Genomic DNA, 16,055 nt, shown 5'->3' on the forward strand with positions numbered 1-16,055 from the left:
CACACCTGTGAGCAGGTCACAGCTTGGTTTACTGACAATGACCATTCTGACAAATGCATGTGCTGTAGTCTCATTGTTATTTATATATCGCTTGACACATAGGGGAGAGACATGTAAAATATCTCTTATTGGCCTTTTCTCTGCATCCTACCTTGGTTTCTGTCCGTGGTTCCCAGCATCGAGGAGTAAGGACTAAACAGCGATATTAGACCTTATTGCTCAGAGAGAAAGACTTAGGACTCCACAGTTGAAAGTCAGCTGACCCCTGCTCATCACCCAGCTCAGCCCATTATTTTCCCTCTCCCACAGCACCTGGGCATTCATCTGAGCAGTGGAGGTGACACCCTTCATTTCTATGATCCCAATCACCTCTCCACCAAAAGGAACATGCAGGCAGACTGCCTCTCAGAGAGCACCGTCACAGCTTTGGGGAGTGCCGCAGCTCTGCTCACCCTTTCTGCACTGCAGCAGATGCAAAAGGGGGAACAGAGGAAGGGGTTGGGTGGTGCTGCCCCCACTCCTACCACCAGCACCACAGCTGTTCAGAGGGTTAGTCTTCAAAACTGCTTAATATTCCTGCAAACTCTTTGTCTTTTTTTTTTTTAAAAAACAGTATCCATGACAACTCTGAGCACAAAAACCAAGAGTAGGCTGTTTAAATTCTCAGGCACACATTATATGGAACATATTCTTTGTCCACAGGAATGTCTGGTAGGATGTACATTAGGTCCTAGTGAAACATTTCTCTTTACAAATTGAAAGAAGACAGGGTAAACGCATGTCAACACTGCTTTATTAACCTTCTTTTGAAAATGGAATTTTTATTTTATATAACAAAAGCTGTCAATTCAAGAATGAAAGAAACCCACACATCTCAGCGCATTTTTACACAGTATTCATGTGTGTCCTGATTCCTGGGCAACCCCCAGGGGGCACCAAAGAGCTGTTTCCTTTTTTAGCACACAGGGATGTAAGAAATCCTGAGTGCTCTTTCCAGGCCGTAGATAGGTTCCAGTAGGTAGGTTCCAGTAGATAGGTTCTATTGTGCAGACTTCCTTGGATCAAACCAGGGCACAGGGAGCTGGGGGCCTGTATTACATTGTCAGTAATTTGGCTTTTGGCCAAATCTAAGGATAAACCTATCAAGAGGCAGAGCACTTCAAGAGTTAAATCAGGAGTTTCAAGCAACAATGCCGGATTCTTGTTGAGAAGCAAATGGCTGTGGCTGAGCCACCTCATGCTGCAGACAGTATCCAGATATCCAGAGTGGTCCAAGCCAGCAGCAGAGCATATAATGCCAGCCGACTGACTAGGTCTCCTGGGCTCACTATGGCCCACCTACAGATTCCCGGGGTGCCATTTAAACTTCCTAAATTTATCTGAGAACTAAACCAGGGGTAAAAATGTTAAGCAGAAATAGTGGTACAGGCAATTGCCCATGAACCACAGTGCTCAGCATATAGTTAACAGTGCATAAGCTTATTGGGATAAATGCTATTGAAAGAGACAACATTTTGATAAGAATACCCATAATCCAAGCTAAACTATGGGTCATATTTTTATAAGACACCACTATCCCCTGATACTCCTTCTAACTGGGATAACAATTATCCACCCATGTGACTTACCCTCTCAAAGTCTCGAAGAGCCTGGGTCCGCACCTGAAGAGGTCTTTCAAATGATCTCAAGGAATGCCCAAAGGGGACCTTCTCACCACTTCTCCAGGTCTGTGACTGCACTGGAGGGCCTCGATCTTTGGTGTCACTAAGAAAAGCTGCCAGTGAAACAGAACAACAGAAAATTTTATATAATAGTGGCATTATGATCATCCCAACCTGCATGTTCCAGCAGAATTTGGTTTCTGCAAAAAAAGAACCAATTCTAGGCCACAGAGAAGCAGTTCACATACAGTAGCCTGTGGTAGATCATATTAGTAGTGGTCCCCAGCGCAGCACCCTAGGTTATGTCCACATGCCTTTGTCATGTGATGTTCCTTCTCCTGCCATCAAGAAGTGGGGTTTATTTCTCTACCCCTTGAATCTGGGTTGGCTTAGTGACTTGCTTTGACCTAGAGAATGTGATGAAAATGCTGCTGTTGGATGCGTTCAGAAGACTAGGCCTTGAGAGGCCTTGCATTTCTGTCCTTGCCTTCCTAAAACCCCAAGACCACCTTGCTGTGAAGAAGCCCAGACTACCTTCCTGGGGGAGGAAAGGCCAAGTACAGGGGGAATGAAGATGCCAGTCACCACTGCCAGACACTTGAGAAAGGCTGTCTTGGACCCTCAGTCCCAGTCAAGCTGTCAGATTGTAGAAACAATAAATGCTGGAGAGGGTGTGGAGAAAAGGGAACCCTCTTGCACTGTTGGTGGGAATGTAAATTGATACAGCCACTATGGAGAACAGTACGGAGGTTCCTTAAAAAACTAAAAATAGAACTACCATATGACCCAGAAATCCCACTACTGGGCATATACCCTGAGAAAACCATAATTCAAAAAGATACATGTACCACAATATTCATTGCAGCACTATTTACAATAGCCAGGACATGGAAGCAACCTAAATGTCCACTGACAGATGAATGGATAAAGAAGATGTGGCACATATATACAATGGAATATTACTCAGCCATAAAAAGGAACAAAACTGAGTTATTTGTAATGAGGTGGATGGACCTAGAGTCTGTCATACGGAGTGAAGTAAGTCAGAAAGAGAAAAACAAATACTATATGCTAACGCATATGTTTGGAATCTAAAAAAATGGTACTGATGAAGCTAGGGGCAGGGCAGGAATAAAGATGCAGATGTAGAGAATGGACTTGAGGACACGGGGGGCGGGAAGGGGAAGCTGGGACAAAGTGAGAGAGTAGCAGTGACGTATATACACTACCAAAGGTAAAATGGATGGCTAGTGGGAAGCTGCTGCAGAGCACAGGGAGATCAGCTCGATGCTTTGTGACCACCTAGAGGGGTGGGATAGGGACGGTGGGAGGGAGGCTCAAGAGGGAAGGGATATGGGGATATATGTATACGTATAGCTGATTCACTTTGTTATACAGCAGAAGCTAACACGCCATTGTTATACTCCAATAAAGACATAAAAAAAAAAGCTGTCAGATTATTTGAGTGATGGCAGTTATTTGAGTGATCCCAAGTGAGACCAACAGAAGAAATGCCCAGTTTGCTAACATCCAGGATTGTGAGAAATAATAAACCATTGTTGTTTTAAGCCTTGAGTGGGCAAACTTTTTCTTAAAGGGCCTGATAGTAAATATTTTAGGCTCATGGGCATCGACTCTGTCACAGCTACTCAACTCTGACCTGATAGCTCAAAGAAGATGCAGAAAATATGTTAGTGAATGAGCATGACTGTGCTTTTATAAAACTTTGCTTACAAATACTGGCCATTGGGCCTATGGGCTGCAGTTTGCTGACCCCTGTTTTAAGCCACTAAGTTTTATTAATTAATTAATTAATTAATTAATTTTTAACATCTTTATTGGGTATAATTGCTTAACATTGTTGTGTTAGTTGCTGCTGTATAACAAAGTGAATCAGCTATACGTATTTAAGCCACTACGTTTTAGAGTGGTGTGTCACATGACCAAAGATAACTGAAATAGCTTTATTTGAAATAAAAAATCAAGTTACTAGCTAAGAAGTATTTCTACAAAATCTCTCTACAGAGAATCTTTTAGGTTATTGTATAGGAATAATTTCATTTATAGTTACTGCAACCAGTGAAATAGACTGATGTGATTATTACACTCATTTAACTAATGAGTAAAAAAAGGTTCAGCAAGTTTGTTTGCCCAAGATTACATTGCAAAAAGTGGCAGAACCAATCCCACGTTCCTTCCGTTCAAACTTCTTAGCAGTATGCTAATGCTGTGTTATTTTAGCAGGGAAGGGGATTGTAACAGGCCTGAGAGTCAGGGAAAAACAGGCAAAGGGGAAGAGACACAGTCTTTCCATTAACCAAAGGAAGCACTGCCCTGGGAGAAACTAGTGAAGGCTAAGCTGCTACTCACCCTAGGCCTGCCTTGGAGAAGTAACACTGTGAAAGAATAAGAAATCAGGGCTTCCTTCAAGCATGGTACGCAAATGACCTCCGATTGAGGTGGGCTTGGGGTTGTAGACTCAGGCAGAAGACATAGAAAAATACATCTTTCTTGGCTGACAGTAAGAAGCAATGCACCTTTATTACTGAACAAATTTTTTTTTTTTTAAATCAGAAAGAATGACAGGCATAGCAACACACTGAGATCCACAGACAGTGTCAGTGCAAGTGAGAGTGAAATGGGCTCTAGGTGACTCTGTGCCCCACTGAGGAAAAGTTAACTAGACATAGACACATGGGCAAACGCGATCTGAAAGGGCCAAGAAGAAAAATATCATAATATGCTCTTTTTCTGTCCTTTCTTTTTCTTTTCTTTTTCCCCCTTTTTCTTTTCTCTTTCCTTCCTTCCTCCCTCGTATATTCTTATCTCCTTTGTCGAAAATTAATGGACCACATAAGCATGGGCACCAAAAGCAAAGGCAACAAAAGCAAAAATAAACAAGTGGGACTACATCAAACTAAAAAGCTTCTGTTCAGCAAAGGAAACCATCAATAGAATGAAAGGCCAACCTATGGGATGGGAGAATATATGCCTCCCTCCCTCCTTCCCTCTTTTCTCTTTCTTTCTACAGACTTTCCAGAAGGAATGCAAGAAAAAGTCCCCAGATGCTTCAATCAACTTCTCAGAATTTTTTTTTAAATGCTTATTGCTGGGGTTCAATCCCTGGTCAGGGAACTAAGATCCCACAAGCCACAGCGCACAGCCAAAAAAAAAAAAAAAACAGAAGAGCATTCCCTGTTTAAAAAAAAAAAAGAAGAAAGACAAAAGGGTCAAGAAGATGATGACAAGGAGAAATATGAAGAAGATGAAGATTGAAAAAAAAATAATGATGATAAATAGTGTGGTTCCAGGGCAGGTTTTTTCTTGTCTGGAAGTATTTAACTACTCATTACATAACCAATTTTAAAGAAAAAAAAGGGGGGGGGAATGTAAGGCCATATGATTTACATGATTTGTTTTTAAACTGGACACTGTACAGTGTCTATTCATGTTTGTAAAAATAACATACTATCAAGTGTGTCTTTAGATAGCCCTATCCTTAATGGTATTTTCAATAGCCACTAACATTGCCTGATTGAGTACAGGGGTTTAAATTAGCACAGAAATTTAAAGCAGGTTTTATTGGTACACAGCACAAATTAATTACAGATAGAGTTGGGTATTTTCCCATTTTCAATTGTCTTTGATTCAGCTTGTTCAAAATAATTGTTGTTCCGTTACTTGTATACCACACTGTGATTGCAAATTAATAATAATAATAGTAATAGTAATGGTTTTATTGATAACTTGATATTTCTAAGTAAATGCAAATGTTTTAATTAAAATAAGTTAGAAAAAAATGATTTCTTCCACATTTAGGTGAAATTAAATAGGCGATTAAATGCAAGAAAATTTGAGAAAACAACAATACATTACAGTTAGATTCATAGGATATGGTACAAAGATAAGAGCCTTTGAAGATTGGATATGGACACAACGAAAATGTTAAAGAAAAAAAAGATTGGTTATGAATCCTGACCACTTGCTAATTGTGGGAATTTAGGCAAATCTCTTAATTTTGCTGAGCATCATTGCCTCTGTAAAAATGGGTATAATAATGCTTACCTCACAGAGCATTTATATGGATTAAATGAAATAATCAGTGAAAGTACCCAACCTAATATCTTGCGTATAGTAGGCATTTTCTTCATTCCCCTCCCATTTTGCCCTAGTCCTTCAATTTTTACCTCAAAATGGAGACTCTTGATGCTCAAAATGAGTATGGTAGGCCCGTAGAATGTATAGATTTCACATACACAATTACAAAGGCTAATTTTAATTAAGAATCTGCCTGCCAATGCAGGGGGCACGGGTTTGGGAAGATCCCACATGCTACGGAGCAACCAAGCCCGCAAGCCACAACTGCTGAAGCCTGCATGCCACAACTACTGAAGCTCGTGCGCCTAGAGCCCGTGCTCCACAACAAGAGAAGCCACAGAAATGAGAAGCCCGTGCACCACAACAAAGAGTAGCCCCCGCCTGACGCAACTAGAGAAAGCCTGCGCATAGCAATGAAGACCCAATGCAGTGAAAAATAAATAAATTTTTAAAAAATTTAAAAATTAAAAAAAATGTATGAAGAGTTCACATAAGTATTTCAGTTATGATTTACTGCACTGTGCTGGGAAGGAGGGGAATTATATACTACATGCCATGGTGACATTAAAGGGTCTATAATTTAAGGGAATTATGATCAGCAGGAGACCAAGAATTTAGCAAAGCAAGGCCCACAACCTCCTTACCTGCTGCATGACTTGTTCTAGGTACCATCTCCCCATCATCTTCTGCAAAATAATCTCTGTGGAGAGAAACACATCGTTAATTAATGAGATACCACCCCACACAGTGTCCAATCCCTGGGTGGCAAGACATCTATTTTTATTTATTTCTCCACAATCATTAAGCTAGTACTATGTATCAGGGACAGTGTTAAGTGCTGGAAAGACAAAGACAAACCCCACAGGAAGGGTTTCTATCCTCAGTAGGTATTTGTAGAGACAGCCATTGGACAAACAGTTCCACAAGCACTGAATTACTATTGTAGCAAGTTCTATGAAGGAATATGCAGAGTAACTTAACTAGTAGAGAGACTCAGAGAAACTCAGAGAAAAGAGCATTTAAACTGAGATGAAGAGAATGTCAGCCAGATGAAAAATGGGAACAGAAGAGTGTTCCATCATGAGGGAACAGCAAGGACCCTGAGTCAGGGAGGAGCTTGGCCTGTTAGAGGAACAGAGAAAGCCAATGTTGCAACCAGACCATGCAGGGCCCTGAGGGATGGGGTAAGGATATGAGTTTTATGTGCAGGTCAATGGGAAACCACTGAAGGATTTTAAATGAGGGAATGAATGGTAAGTGACCAGATTTAGACTTTAGATCATTCTGGCTGTTGAGTGACACTGTGTAGAGGGAACAAAAGTAGATGGGGATAGCAAGAAGTTGTGATAGTTTTAACTAAGGGATAGGATAGGAGAAATGGAGAGAAGCAAAAAAAAAAAAAAAAAAAAAGATATGTTTAGGAAGTAGAATTGACCTAGAAAACTTGGAAAACAGACAAAGTCTATTAATGGAAATGTTAAAAACACCACGATGCAGTAGCCAGAGGTGTATCTGTCCAGCACAGTGAAGGCCACCATTCCTAGCACAGAAGGGGAAAAAAAAGTCTCAAAATGTATTAATAAATACTTGTGAAGCACCTACTATGTTTTTAGGCACCAGTTTTAAGCTCCACAAATGTAGCAGTGAACAAAACAGACCAAAATGCCTGCACTCATGGAACTAATATTACAGTAAAAGGAAACAAAAAAGCAAAATGTACAGTAGCAATTGGGGAGAGATACTATAAAAAATTAATGTAGGGAATAGAGGTAGGGAATCCTGGAGCTATGGGGAGGAGGAGGGGATTGCAATTTTCAGGAGGCAAAGTTTCTCTGAGAAGCAATAATATGAGTATTTGGGCAGAGTCTTCTAAGCAGGGGACATCAAATGCAAAGGCTCTTAGGAGGGAGCATGCCAGAGCAATTTTTGAACAACAAGGAGGCCAGTGTGGCTGGGCAGACTGAGTAGCAGGAGGTGTGGTGAAGGAAATAATAGGAAAGTTGGGCAGAGGGCAGATTGTATAAAGCCTTTGGGACATTGAGAGAAATTTAGTCACTGGAGTCTTGTGAGTCAAAAAAAGAGGTGAACTGAGTGACGAATGTTTTAAAAGGTCTGGCTAATGTTTTGACAACAGACTTTCTGGGTGGGGAAGGCAGAAACAGAGAGGTGATTGCAATAATCCTACAGAGAGATGCTTTCAACATTTAGCTTATTCCTTAAACCCTTGGGTACTCCCAGTTAGTTGTTCTAAAAATAATTATATTGCCAGAGATTTAGAGGGCTTCTCTTTTTAAAAGCCAGAAGACATTCACAGAGAGGCAGAAGAGAGCCTGGTATTTATGTAGAAACTGTTGGTGTTCTTTCTTCTCTGCCTCAGGGCTGGATCTTGGCATAAATCTTCACTTTGTTAAGTTCCAGATGGACATGAAAGTACCAGACAGGGCACGCTGGACTACACCCACCACCTGGTGATTCTTTATTATTCAAAAGCAGATCACCAGCTTGGGGTTCTTCCAGGCCTTCTGTCTCTTCCCCTTCTCCACTTCTCATTAAAAACTTTCCCTGAGAGTGAAGAAGGAAAGAGATGAATGTACTACTTATGGATTTCCCTCTGTTGAGAAAAAGTAGGGCAAGGATTTTGAAACTATCAGCTAGAACAATATCTTGAAAAATTTGTGGGGAAAAAACTTATAATTAGCTGCTGCTATTCATGCATTGGATGGATTCCTTTGTGCTCAGCCCACAGACCTGGGTAACTGTGTATCTGCTGTCAGGAGCAAAGCCATTCCTCAGGCCAAATTCAGCCCATCCAACATGTTTGATTTGGTCAATACAAGGTTGATCCATTTCTAACTTCTCTTGCAAAATGAATGGGTCTGGCAATACTGGGCCTGCCTTCCCACACAGAGGGATAACCTGCTGCCTTTAAACAGAAGAGACTTGTTCTCCAGTTTGCCACAGTTCCCGTCACTCCCTCTTCTTGTAATCCCAGCTCATGCGCTCATTTATGATACTAGCCTGGCTCCTTATAGGTCTCTGAGGCTGTCACCCTGGTATATATCAAATGCAGACAAAATTTTCATTTCTGCTTTAAGACACTGTCTTGGGTTACCTATTGGCTTCAGTACACAATTCATTAATTTGCGATGGTAAGCTACTAAGGGGCTTATAAGTCACTTTTACCTCTGGGCTTCAGCTTCCTTAAGTATGTGTAAAAGACATGCATGAATTTCTAAGGTTCCGTGCAGTAATTACACAATTCTATTCTCCTAGATGCTAATAGTATTAAAACCCATTTTAATACTTTCCAAGGATGGGGGAACTTTCCAGACATGATCTCATTCAATTCTCCTTGCTCCGAAGAGTCCACATTCTAGACCAGGAGCAAGTTACAACAAGGCGATGCATATGCCACAAGATACTTCACCTTCTCCCCAACCCCACACTCACCCTGAGCTGGCTGCCTGCCTATGAAGCAATAACCAGAAGGGTAGAGAGGTCACTTTGGATGAGTACTGAGTTAATGGGCTTTCTGTAGTCTCAGGAGGTTTTTTAAAAATCACTTTAACTCTGTTAACAGCTCAAGTTCCCTCTCATATTGCCAGAGAGTGGGGCTCACTCAGCTGCTCCGAAAGGTTGGTAAGGAATTTGATGCTCCCCCAGAGAAGGGGCACGTGGTGAAGAAACACAGGGTATAATATGTCTAGGGGATTGCAATTTGTGACAATATCTGATAAACCAAAGTGCAAAGAGAATTGGGGTATGCTAGAGACAGACTCCAAGCCTGGCCACACACACACACACACAGAGCAGTAACAGATGTTGGTAAATTTTTCTCTATTACCCAAGCCCAGAAAAAATTGTATACCCTTGTCCTAGTTTCTCAAATTCAAGTGTTTCTAGTTTTTTTTTTTTTTTATAAAAAACATCAGTCAATGAATGACTCATGCTCAGCTAGCATGTGGTTCACCAGGGCACTTACAGCTCTCCTGCATAGATGTACATATATAATCTTTCCCCAAAGATACTCCTATCTTATCAATACATGTTACCTGCATGTTTTACCTTACATGCTTTTCTTGTATAAATGAACTAAACTCTCCCTCAGTGAGCCTTATCTTTTTGCTCGCTACCTCACCAATGTGTCAATACTGATACCAATTCCACTAAAATCATACTTACTAATTTTTTTTTTTTTGGCTGCACTGCACAGCACGCGGGATCTTAGTTCCCCGACCAGGGATTGAACCTGCACCCCCCATAGTAGAAGCTCGGAGTCTTAACCACTGGACCGCCAGGGAATTCCCCATACTTACTAATTTTTGCTGAGACACTCTCTTGCTTAATTTGAAGAACCAAACATTTTCCAAGTACAACCCACCTACCAGCTGTTCACCCACTTAATTTCTGCCTGGTGTATTACCCACATTTTCCTGACTTGCTGATAAGGAGCTCTGAAGATACTGGACCCAAACAAACAATACATCAACATTCAATATCCCACAGTACTAGCTTTTCCTACAGCTTTCCAGGGTGATTAGGTTGAGGATGATCAGAAAACAACTGCTCCTCTCAGAGCTATCTGCTACATTCTGATACTCTGATGCTGTCAAACTGTGCTCTGGTGATTTCTTCCAGTAGTTTTCTAAGTATGGTAGTTTCAATGACATTAGGACTAGCCAAGCACTCAATTTTGCTTTTCTTGAAAATGGCCATTCATATGGCTCCTTTCCAAGATGTGAGCAGCTCACTGGTCCCACTAGTCTGGTCTCTCATAACATTGGGAGGAGGGGTCGAAACTTGGGTCCTTCCTTACCAAAGGATAACACCAAGATGCAGTCTGCAGAGGGATATTTTCTATAAGGCAGCCATAGACCACCCTTTGCAAACTGCGTATTTGGTGTTATTGCCTTGTGTTTTGGTCTGTTTAATTTGTGGACTGAGAAAAGCAATGGATTGTGTTAATGGACCATATTATTCATGAGCAAGGGCAAGATGGCAATCATACAACTTCAACATTACAAAGCAGGTCTGCAACAAGTCTTTGAACACTACGAGATACTAGTATCGCAGACCAAAACCACCCCAAACTGTATCTAAGGAGCTGTTGTCTGTCGAGGCCCCATTAGTTTCTTTTCCTTGGTCAGCCTATTAAGATGACTAACCTAGGGCTACTTCTTCCCATAAGAGTGTCCAAACCCCCAAAGGGGCAGTTGCTTTTTCAGGCTGCCTCCCCAAGGCAATCACATACACTCAGGTCATCGGGGCACCACACAGTCTGGCCCCCACACTCGCTTTATCGAGAGCCACCACCCTTCCTTCACGGTGAGGCTGAGGGACAAAGGCCATCTCCCAGAGGCACTTTCTGTCTCTCAAACTCCTTCTTATATGGCTTTCTTGTTATGAACAAAAGTTCAGGAGGAGGAAAAGCAATCTGCCATACCAGCACTTAGAGCAAAAAACTGGGCCTTGGTTGCTAGTTTTTCGTTCCATTTCATAAACATTTATTGAGAAGTTCCTTGTATGACAAGCACCGAAAACATAAAGGTGAAAAAGAAATGCCCTGAAATCAAGATGCTCAGAGTTGTCTACTGGGGGAGGTGGACAGGATTCAAAGAGAGAATGAGTAGAAGGATGAGACTGGAAACAGAAATCTCAGAACACAAATGAGACAGCAATTAATTTTGTCCCGATGAGGAGAGGGGGGTCTAGGAAACCTACAGAAAACAGAGAACACTGAATTCAGGCCTTGGAGGATAGGTATGAATACATAAGGAAACATGACAAAGGCCCCAAAATAGGAAAATAAAGGGTGTGTTCAGGGCTTTATTTTGCTCCCCCCCCCCCAACCTGAGTAAGTATTAACTGCTCCTCAGGACCCCTTCCAACTTCCTTTTTACCTTTCCCCTCCTCAAGCCTTCCTCCCCCAAACTCTAACCCTGAGGCAGGAGTATTAGGGGGAGCCAAAGGGAAAACCAGTTCTTCATCTACACTTCCCTCCTCAAACACTACATCTTCATCTAACTACTTAGAATCCCTAAAGGTGATTTAAAATAACGTCAGCAAGAAAGGTTTAGGACTAAGATTTATACTAGAGTAAAAATGTGTACAGATAGAGGCTATACAGAGTAGCAGAGAATCCAGAGGAGTGAAAAGGCTGGGGGTTTACGATGGTAGAAAATACGAGTGAATATCTTCCTTTTAAAAAATTTCTTACTATTTTTATACTAAAAGGTTAATTCTTCTTTAAAAAGTTAAGGAACATATTCTGATCTATTTACACTGGTCTTCTTTTACGGCCCTTGATAAAAGATAAAATATGTAAGGGATTAGTCTCAGTGTGGCCGTCTCAGATAGTGGGGGACAGGAAGATTGCTCAAGTTTGCTGTTTACTGGGGCCCAAACACACACTCTGTTCTAATTCCATATTTTTAAAGCTCGTTTGACATGAATTTCTAGATTCGGATTCAAATAAAAGAAATCTTTCTAATGTTCAAGCATCTCTTTTTCATGTTTTAAATTTATATCCACAATCAACCCTTGCAGACATAAAAGGGCCAGAAGGACAAGGAGAACTGTGGCCTACTTTCTTTAATACGTGATTTTTGAATGGTAGGGTTTCACAAGCAGTGCCAACTTAGAAACAAAGACATCCACAGGTAATAGTCTTCGGACTGCCTGTGCGTAACTTTACAGTTCCACGTGTTTTCTTACACTGGAATTTTCCTCAGCACTCATCTTGAATTAAACGACCGTTATCATTATATTGTGGACAACCATCACCACCCACCACCATTTATTGACTGACTGATACTTTCCAGGCATTATCTCGTTCAATTCTCACAAAATTCGGTAGGTACTGTTACCCCTATTTTACAGATGAGGAAACAAGAGGCCTAGAATGATGAAGTAATTTGCCCAAGATTATCCAGCTAGTTGGTGGTAAGTTTGAACTTGAAAGCTGTATCAGTCTGACTCCAAACTTTTACTCGTCCAGTATGCCCTATTTCTACCCACACTTTTGCCAGGAGCCTCCTTTGTACCCACCTTGACTCCAGGGAAATGACCCCTGAGAAAGTGAGGTGAAGGGAAATGTGGGCAGTGCTGCTGTGGGGAGGAGATGCAATTTAGACTCAAATTCTGACACAGATTTGTTTCTTGGGACACCAACTCATCCCCAATACATACAGAGTTCACAATGGAGTATTTGAGTATTGGTATAACAGACGCCATGTGACAAATGAATTAAAATCCTAAAAAGGAAGTGGCAAGTATGACTTTTTACATAGGTTCTATCCTGAAAAGTGAGTCATCCACTATTTTATACTTCCCTTTCTCTACCCACATTCCTCCAAATATTCATGCCTCCCCTGAATCCTTTCTGTGATAACACTTGGCATTGTCCCTAAAAGACAAAGGGAATAAGCTGACATCCAGGAGAGGCAATGGAAATAGACACAATCAAAATTGGGAAGGCCATTAGTGAACAAGCTCTGAGACTTCTCAGATCTCTTTTTCTCTTGCCAAGAGAGATACTGAGTATATCTTCTCCGCTCCAAATATTGCCAATATCTCCCATTTGGCAACAGAATAGCAAAAACACACATTCAAATGCAAATAGGGTAGAAGTCACAGATGCAGAGCACAAGACGGGAGTATAATAAATACAGCGAGATTATAATTTTTTTTCTCATCTCAAGACCTATCATTATAGCCTCTGCAAGCTAGAATGCTTAACTGGCAAAGCCCCTCAGAACAGAGAAAGCATCACTTGTGAGTCTCCCTCTGCATGCTGACTAAGTGTGAGCTGACTTGGCATGGATACAGTAACATCCACTTTTCTCCAGTACAGGCTGCAATTACACCCTTCACTCAACAGGATCTATTCACTGAGCGTGGCCGTGGCCAGATGGAACTCTGGGAGGCAGTTTTCTGTAGTGCTAAGTCCTCAATAGCTACCAGGAGCTACAAGCATCACTGTGCATCTGCAACAACTTTGAGTTTTATGACTTATTTTCCTCCTGCACTGTCTTTATCCTAAAAGGAACTAACATTTTTCATGCTGCTATTCCTCAAGGTTCAGAGAAACCTCTTAATACTGTAAACAGATAAAAGGCAGTTCAAATAATTATTTTCCTCACTTTGCCTTATGAGGTTATTAGACATGCAAATATCTAATAAATTCTCTTCCCTGTCCCCTGAATCAGCCAAGACACTGACATCACGCTTTCAAAAGAGATGTGAAAATAATCTTCTCTGAATTCAGCCACATCACTCAGGGATGGTATATGGTCCCTCCACCTACTTCTAAAACTTAGCTTGTACTTTTTACTCTTGGTCCTGGCAATGCAGTTTTCATTAACAACCACTATTCACAAGGCACTGGGGAATCCCGAGGCTGTGGCTCAGTCTATCTCAGAGCCCCTGACCAAACATCAAGAGATAGATGATTTTTTTTTCTGTTTTCACCTAATCTTTTATTTGCATAATCTTTTACTTTTTCCTTCCTTTATAGTGCCTGGTTTTAATGATTTTTAAAGAATTATGTGTTCTTTCCAGAAATTTTGGAAAGGAGAAAAGTGTACAGGAAAAAATAATAATCAAAAATGCTACCACTTAAAGGCAGCATTGAGAAAGATTTTCATGTATTTCTTTTTAGCTGTTCTTCAGTTTATATGCCTGTGTGAAGTCCACAAAATAGAAATAACACCGAACATGCAATTTTGCATCTTGATTTTATTCTTATTATTGAAATCAGAGGTTTTGAGGATTGCACTTTTAGGGGAAGAGGAAGAGTCAGGGGAGGAGAAGGGCTGCCCATTAACCTGCCTGAAATTAGAAAGAATGAATCTAGAGTCTTCCTTCTGAGTGTGGTTTTACAATGTACTGGAACAAAGCTTATAGAATCCCAGAGGATAATAAAATTAACTGAGGGTTACCAAGGGTGGGGGACTGTTAAGGCAGTAAAGGTTCTAAAGCAGTGCTGAAAATGATTCGAATAGCTGACCCTGAGGTCTCGGGTCAGTAGGGAGATGAATGAAGAGCAGATGGCCTGGAAGATATGAAGGAGTAAGTGATAAGGTAAACTGAATATTCAGAAAGAATGAAGAGATGGAGGACTTGACCTTGTGGTCAGGGAATATAATTTCAGTGTTAAGGATCCTAAGGATAGAGAACTTGGAGTGAAGATGAGCTACAAAGGATGGCTGTGTTCACGGTGTGCTGAAGTGAATTAGAGTTAAGGAACTGTGAGGTCAAGTTACAGCAGTAATATATACTTGTGCATTGTGACCTGTCTAGAATGTCAGCACCCTGAAGGCAGGGTTTTTATATCATTCGCTATCAGGTACCCAGCATTTAAGAAGTCTAGATCGTAACAGGAATTTGATGTATATTTCTTAAACAACGAATAAATACAATTTGAATGTACAATGGCATCAAGATTTGATAACCTGCTGTATCCATTCCATAGGAAAGAGACACCTACCAAACAGATATTCACATAAGCCTTGCAGGGAATGTTCTCTAGAAAGTTCTTAACTGAGGATCTGCTATATGCTAGAAATATTGTAAGATACTGAAGATTTAGAGACAAAAGATGGTCCCTTCTTCCAATAAACTTATAGAGTATGTAAAATACCAAGTAAACTAACTAGCCACATGCAACAACAGAGAAGGCAGAGTGTGCTCTGGCTATAGAGAACATCCAGAAGTAGGTTCCAAAAATAACTCCAAAAGGAGATAATGCTGAAACTAACCTCTAAAGAATAAACAAAGTTATCCTAGCAAAGGCAAGGCTAGGTGTGTAGGCGGGAACAACTGGTATATTAAGGCCCACTCATAATAATTTTAGCTCAGGACGAGTAAAGAGACACCAGCTCCCTAGGTCTGCTGGCAATAACTCTGCCCCCAAGGCACCAATAATCTGGAAATCTATAAATAATGCACAGAAGAATCTTTTCTAAGACCAACTCAGTTCCAAACTTTACGTGTTGTCACTTGGTGGAATAAATGTAAATTTCTTTCTGCTATAAAAACATATACTGACTTAGCTCTAAAGCAGCATATAAGGGGTATTATCCATAATCCCATAACCAAATACAGCATCTATTTTTTCCTCTCCTTGCAATAGACATCCTAATATGTATGCAGAATTTTGAAGTAATTTATATCCACTTTTACTTTCTTATATTGAAATTTTCTGTTTATCATTTCAGGAAACACTTTTGGATAGTAACAGAGATTAATAGCAATAGTGAAGTCCTTTACTCTGGAGAGGCTAAAAGTTGAGAATGT

General features: G+C 40.8%; 1 protein-coding gene across 3 annotated transcripts in view; it reads right to left on the bottom strand.

The window, feature by feature from the left end:
* PDE4DIP (phosphodiesterase 4D interacting protein) overlaps positions 1-16,055 on the bottom strand; it is a 216,511-nt gene that overhangs the window by 164,621 nt on the left and 35,835 nt on the right. For all 3 annotated transcript variants that reach the window (XM_082457572.1, XM_082457570.1, XM_082457569.1), the window contains exons 2-3: positions 6,404-6,459; positions 1,629-1,774 (exon numbers count right to left, since the gene is read on the bottom strand). In XM_082457572.1, coding sequence (XP_082313698.1) covers positions 1,629-1,774; positions 6,404-6,459 — 202 coding nt within the window. The remainder of the gene's footprint in view (positions 1-1,628; positions 1,775-6,403; positions 6,460-16,055) is intronic.

Source organism: Balaenoptera physalus (assembly GCF_965194825.1).
Source record: "Balaenoptera physalus genome assembly, chromosome: 1".
NCBI classification, from domain to species: Eukaryota; Metazoa; Chordata; class Mammalia; order Artiodactyla; family Balaenopteridae; genus Balaenoptera; species Balaenoptera physalus.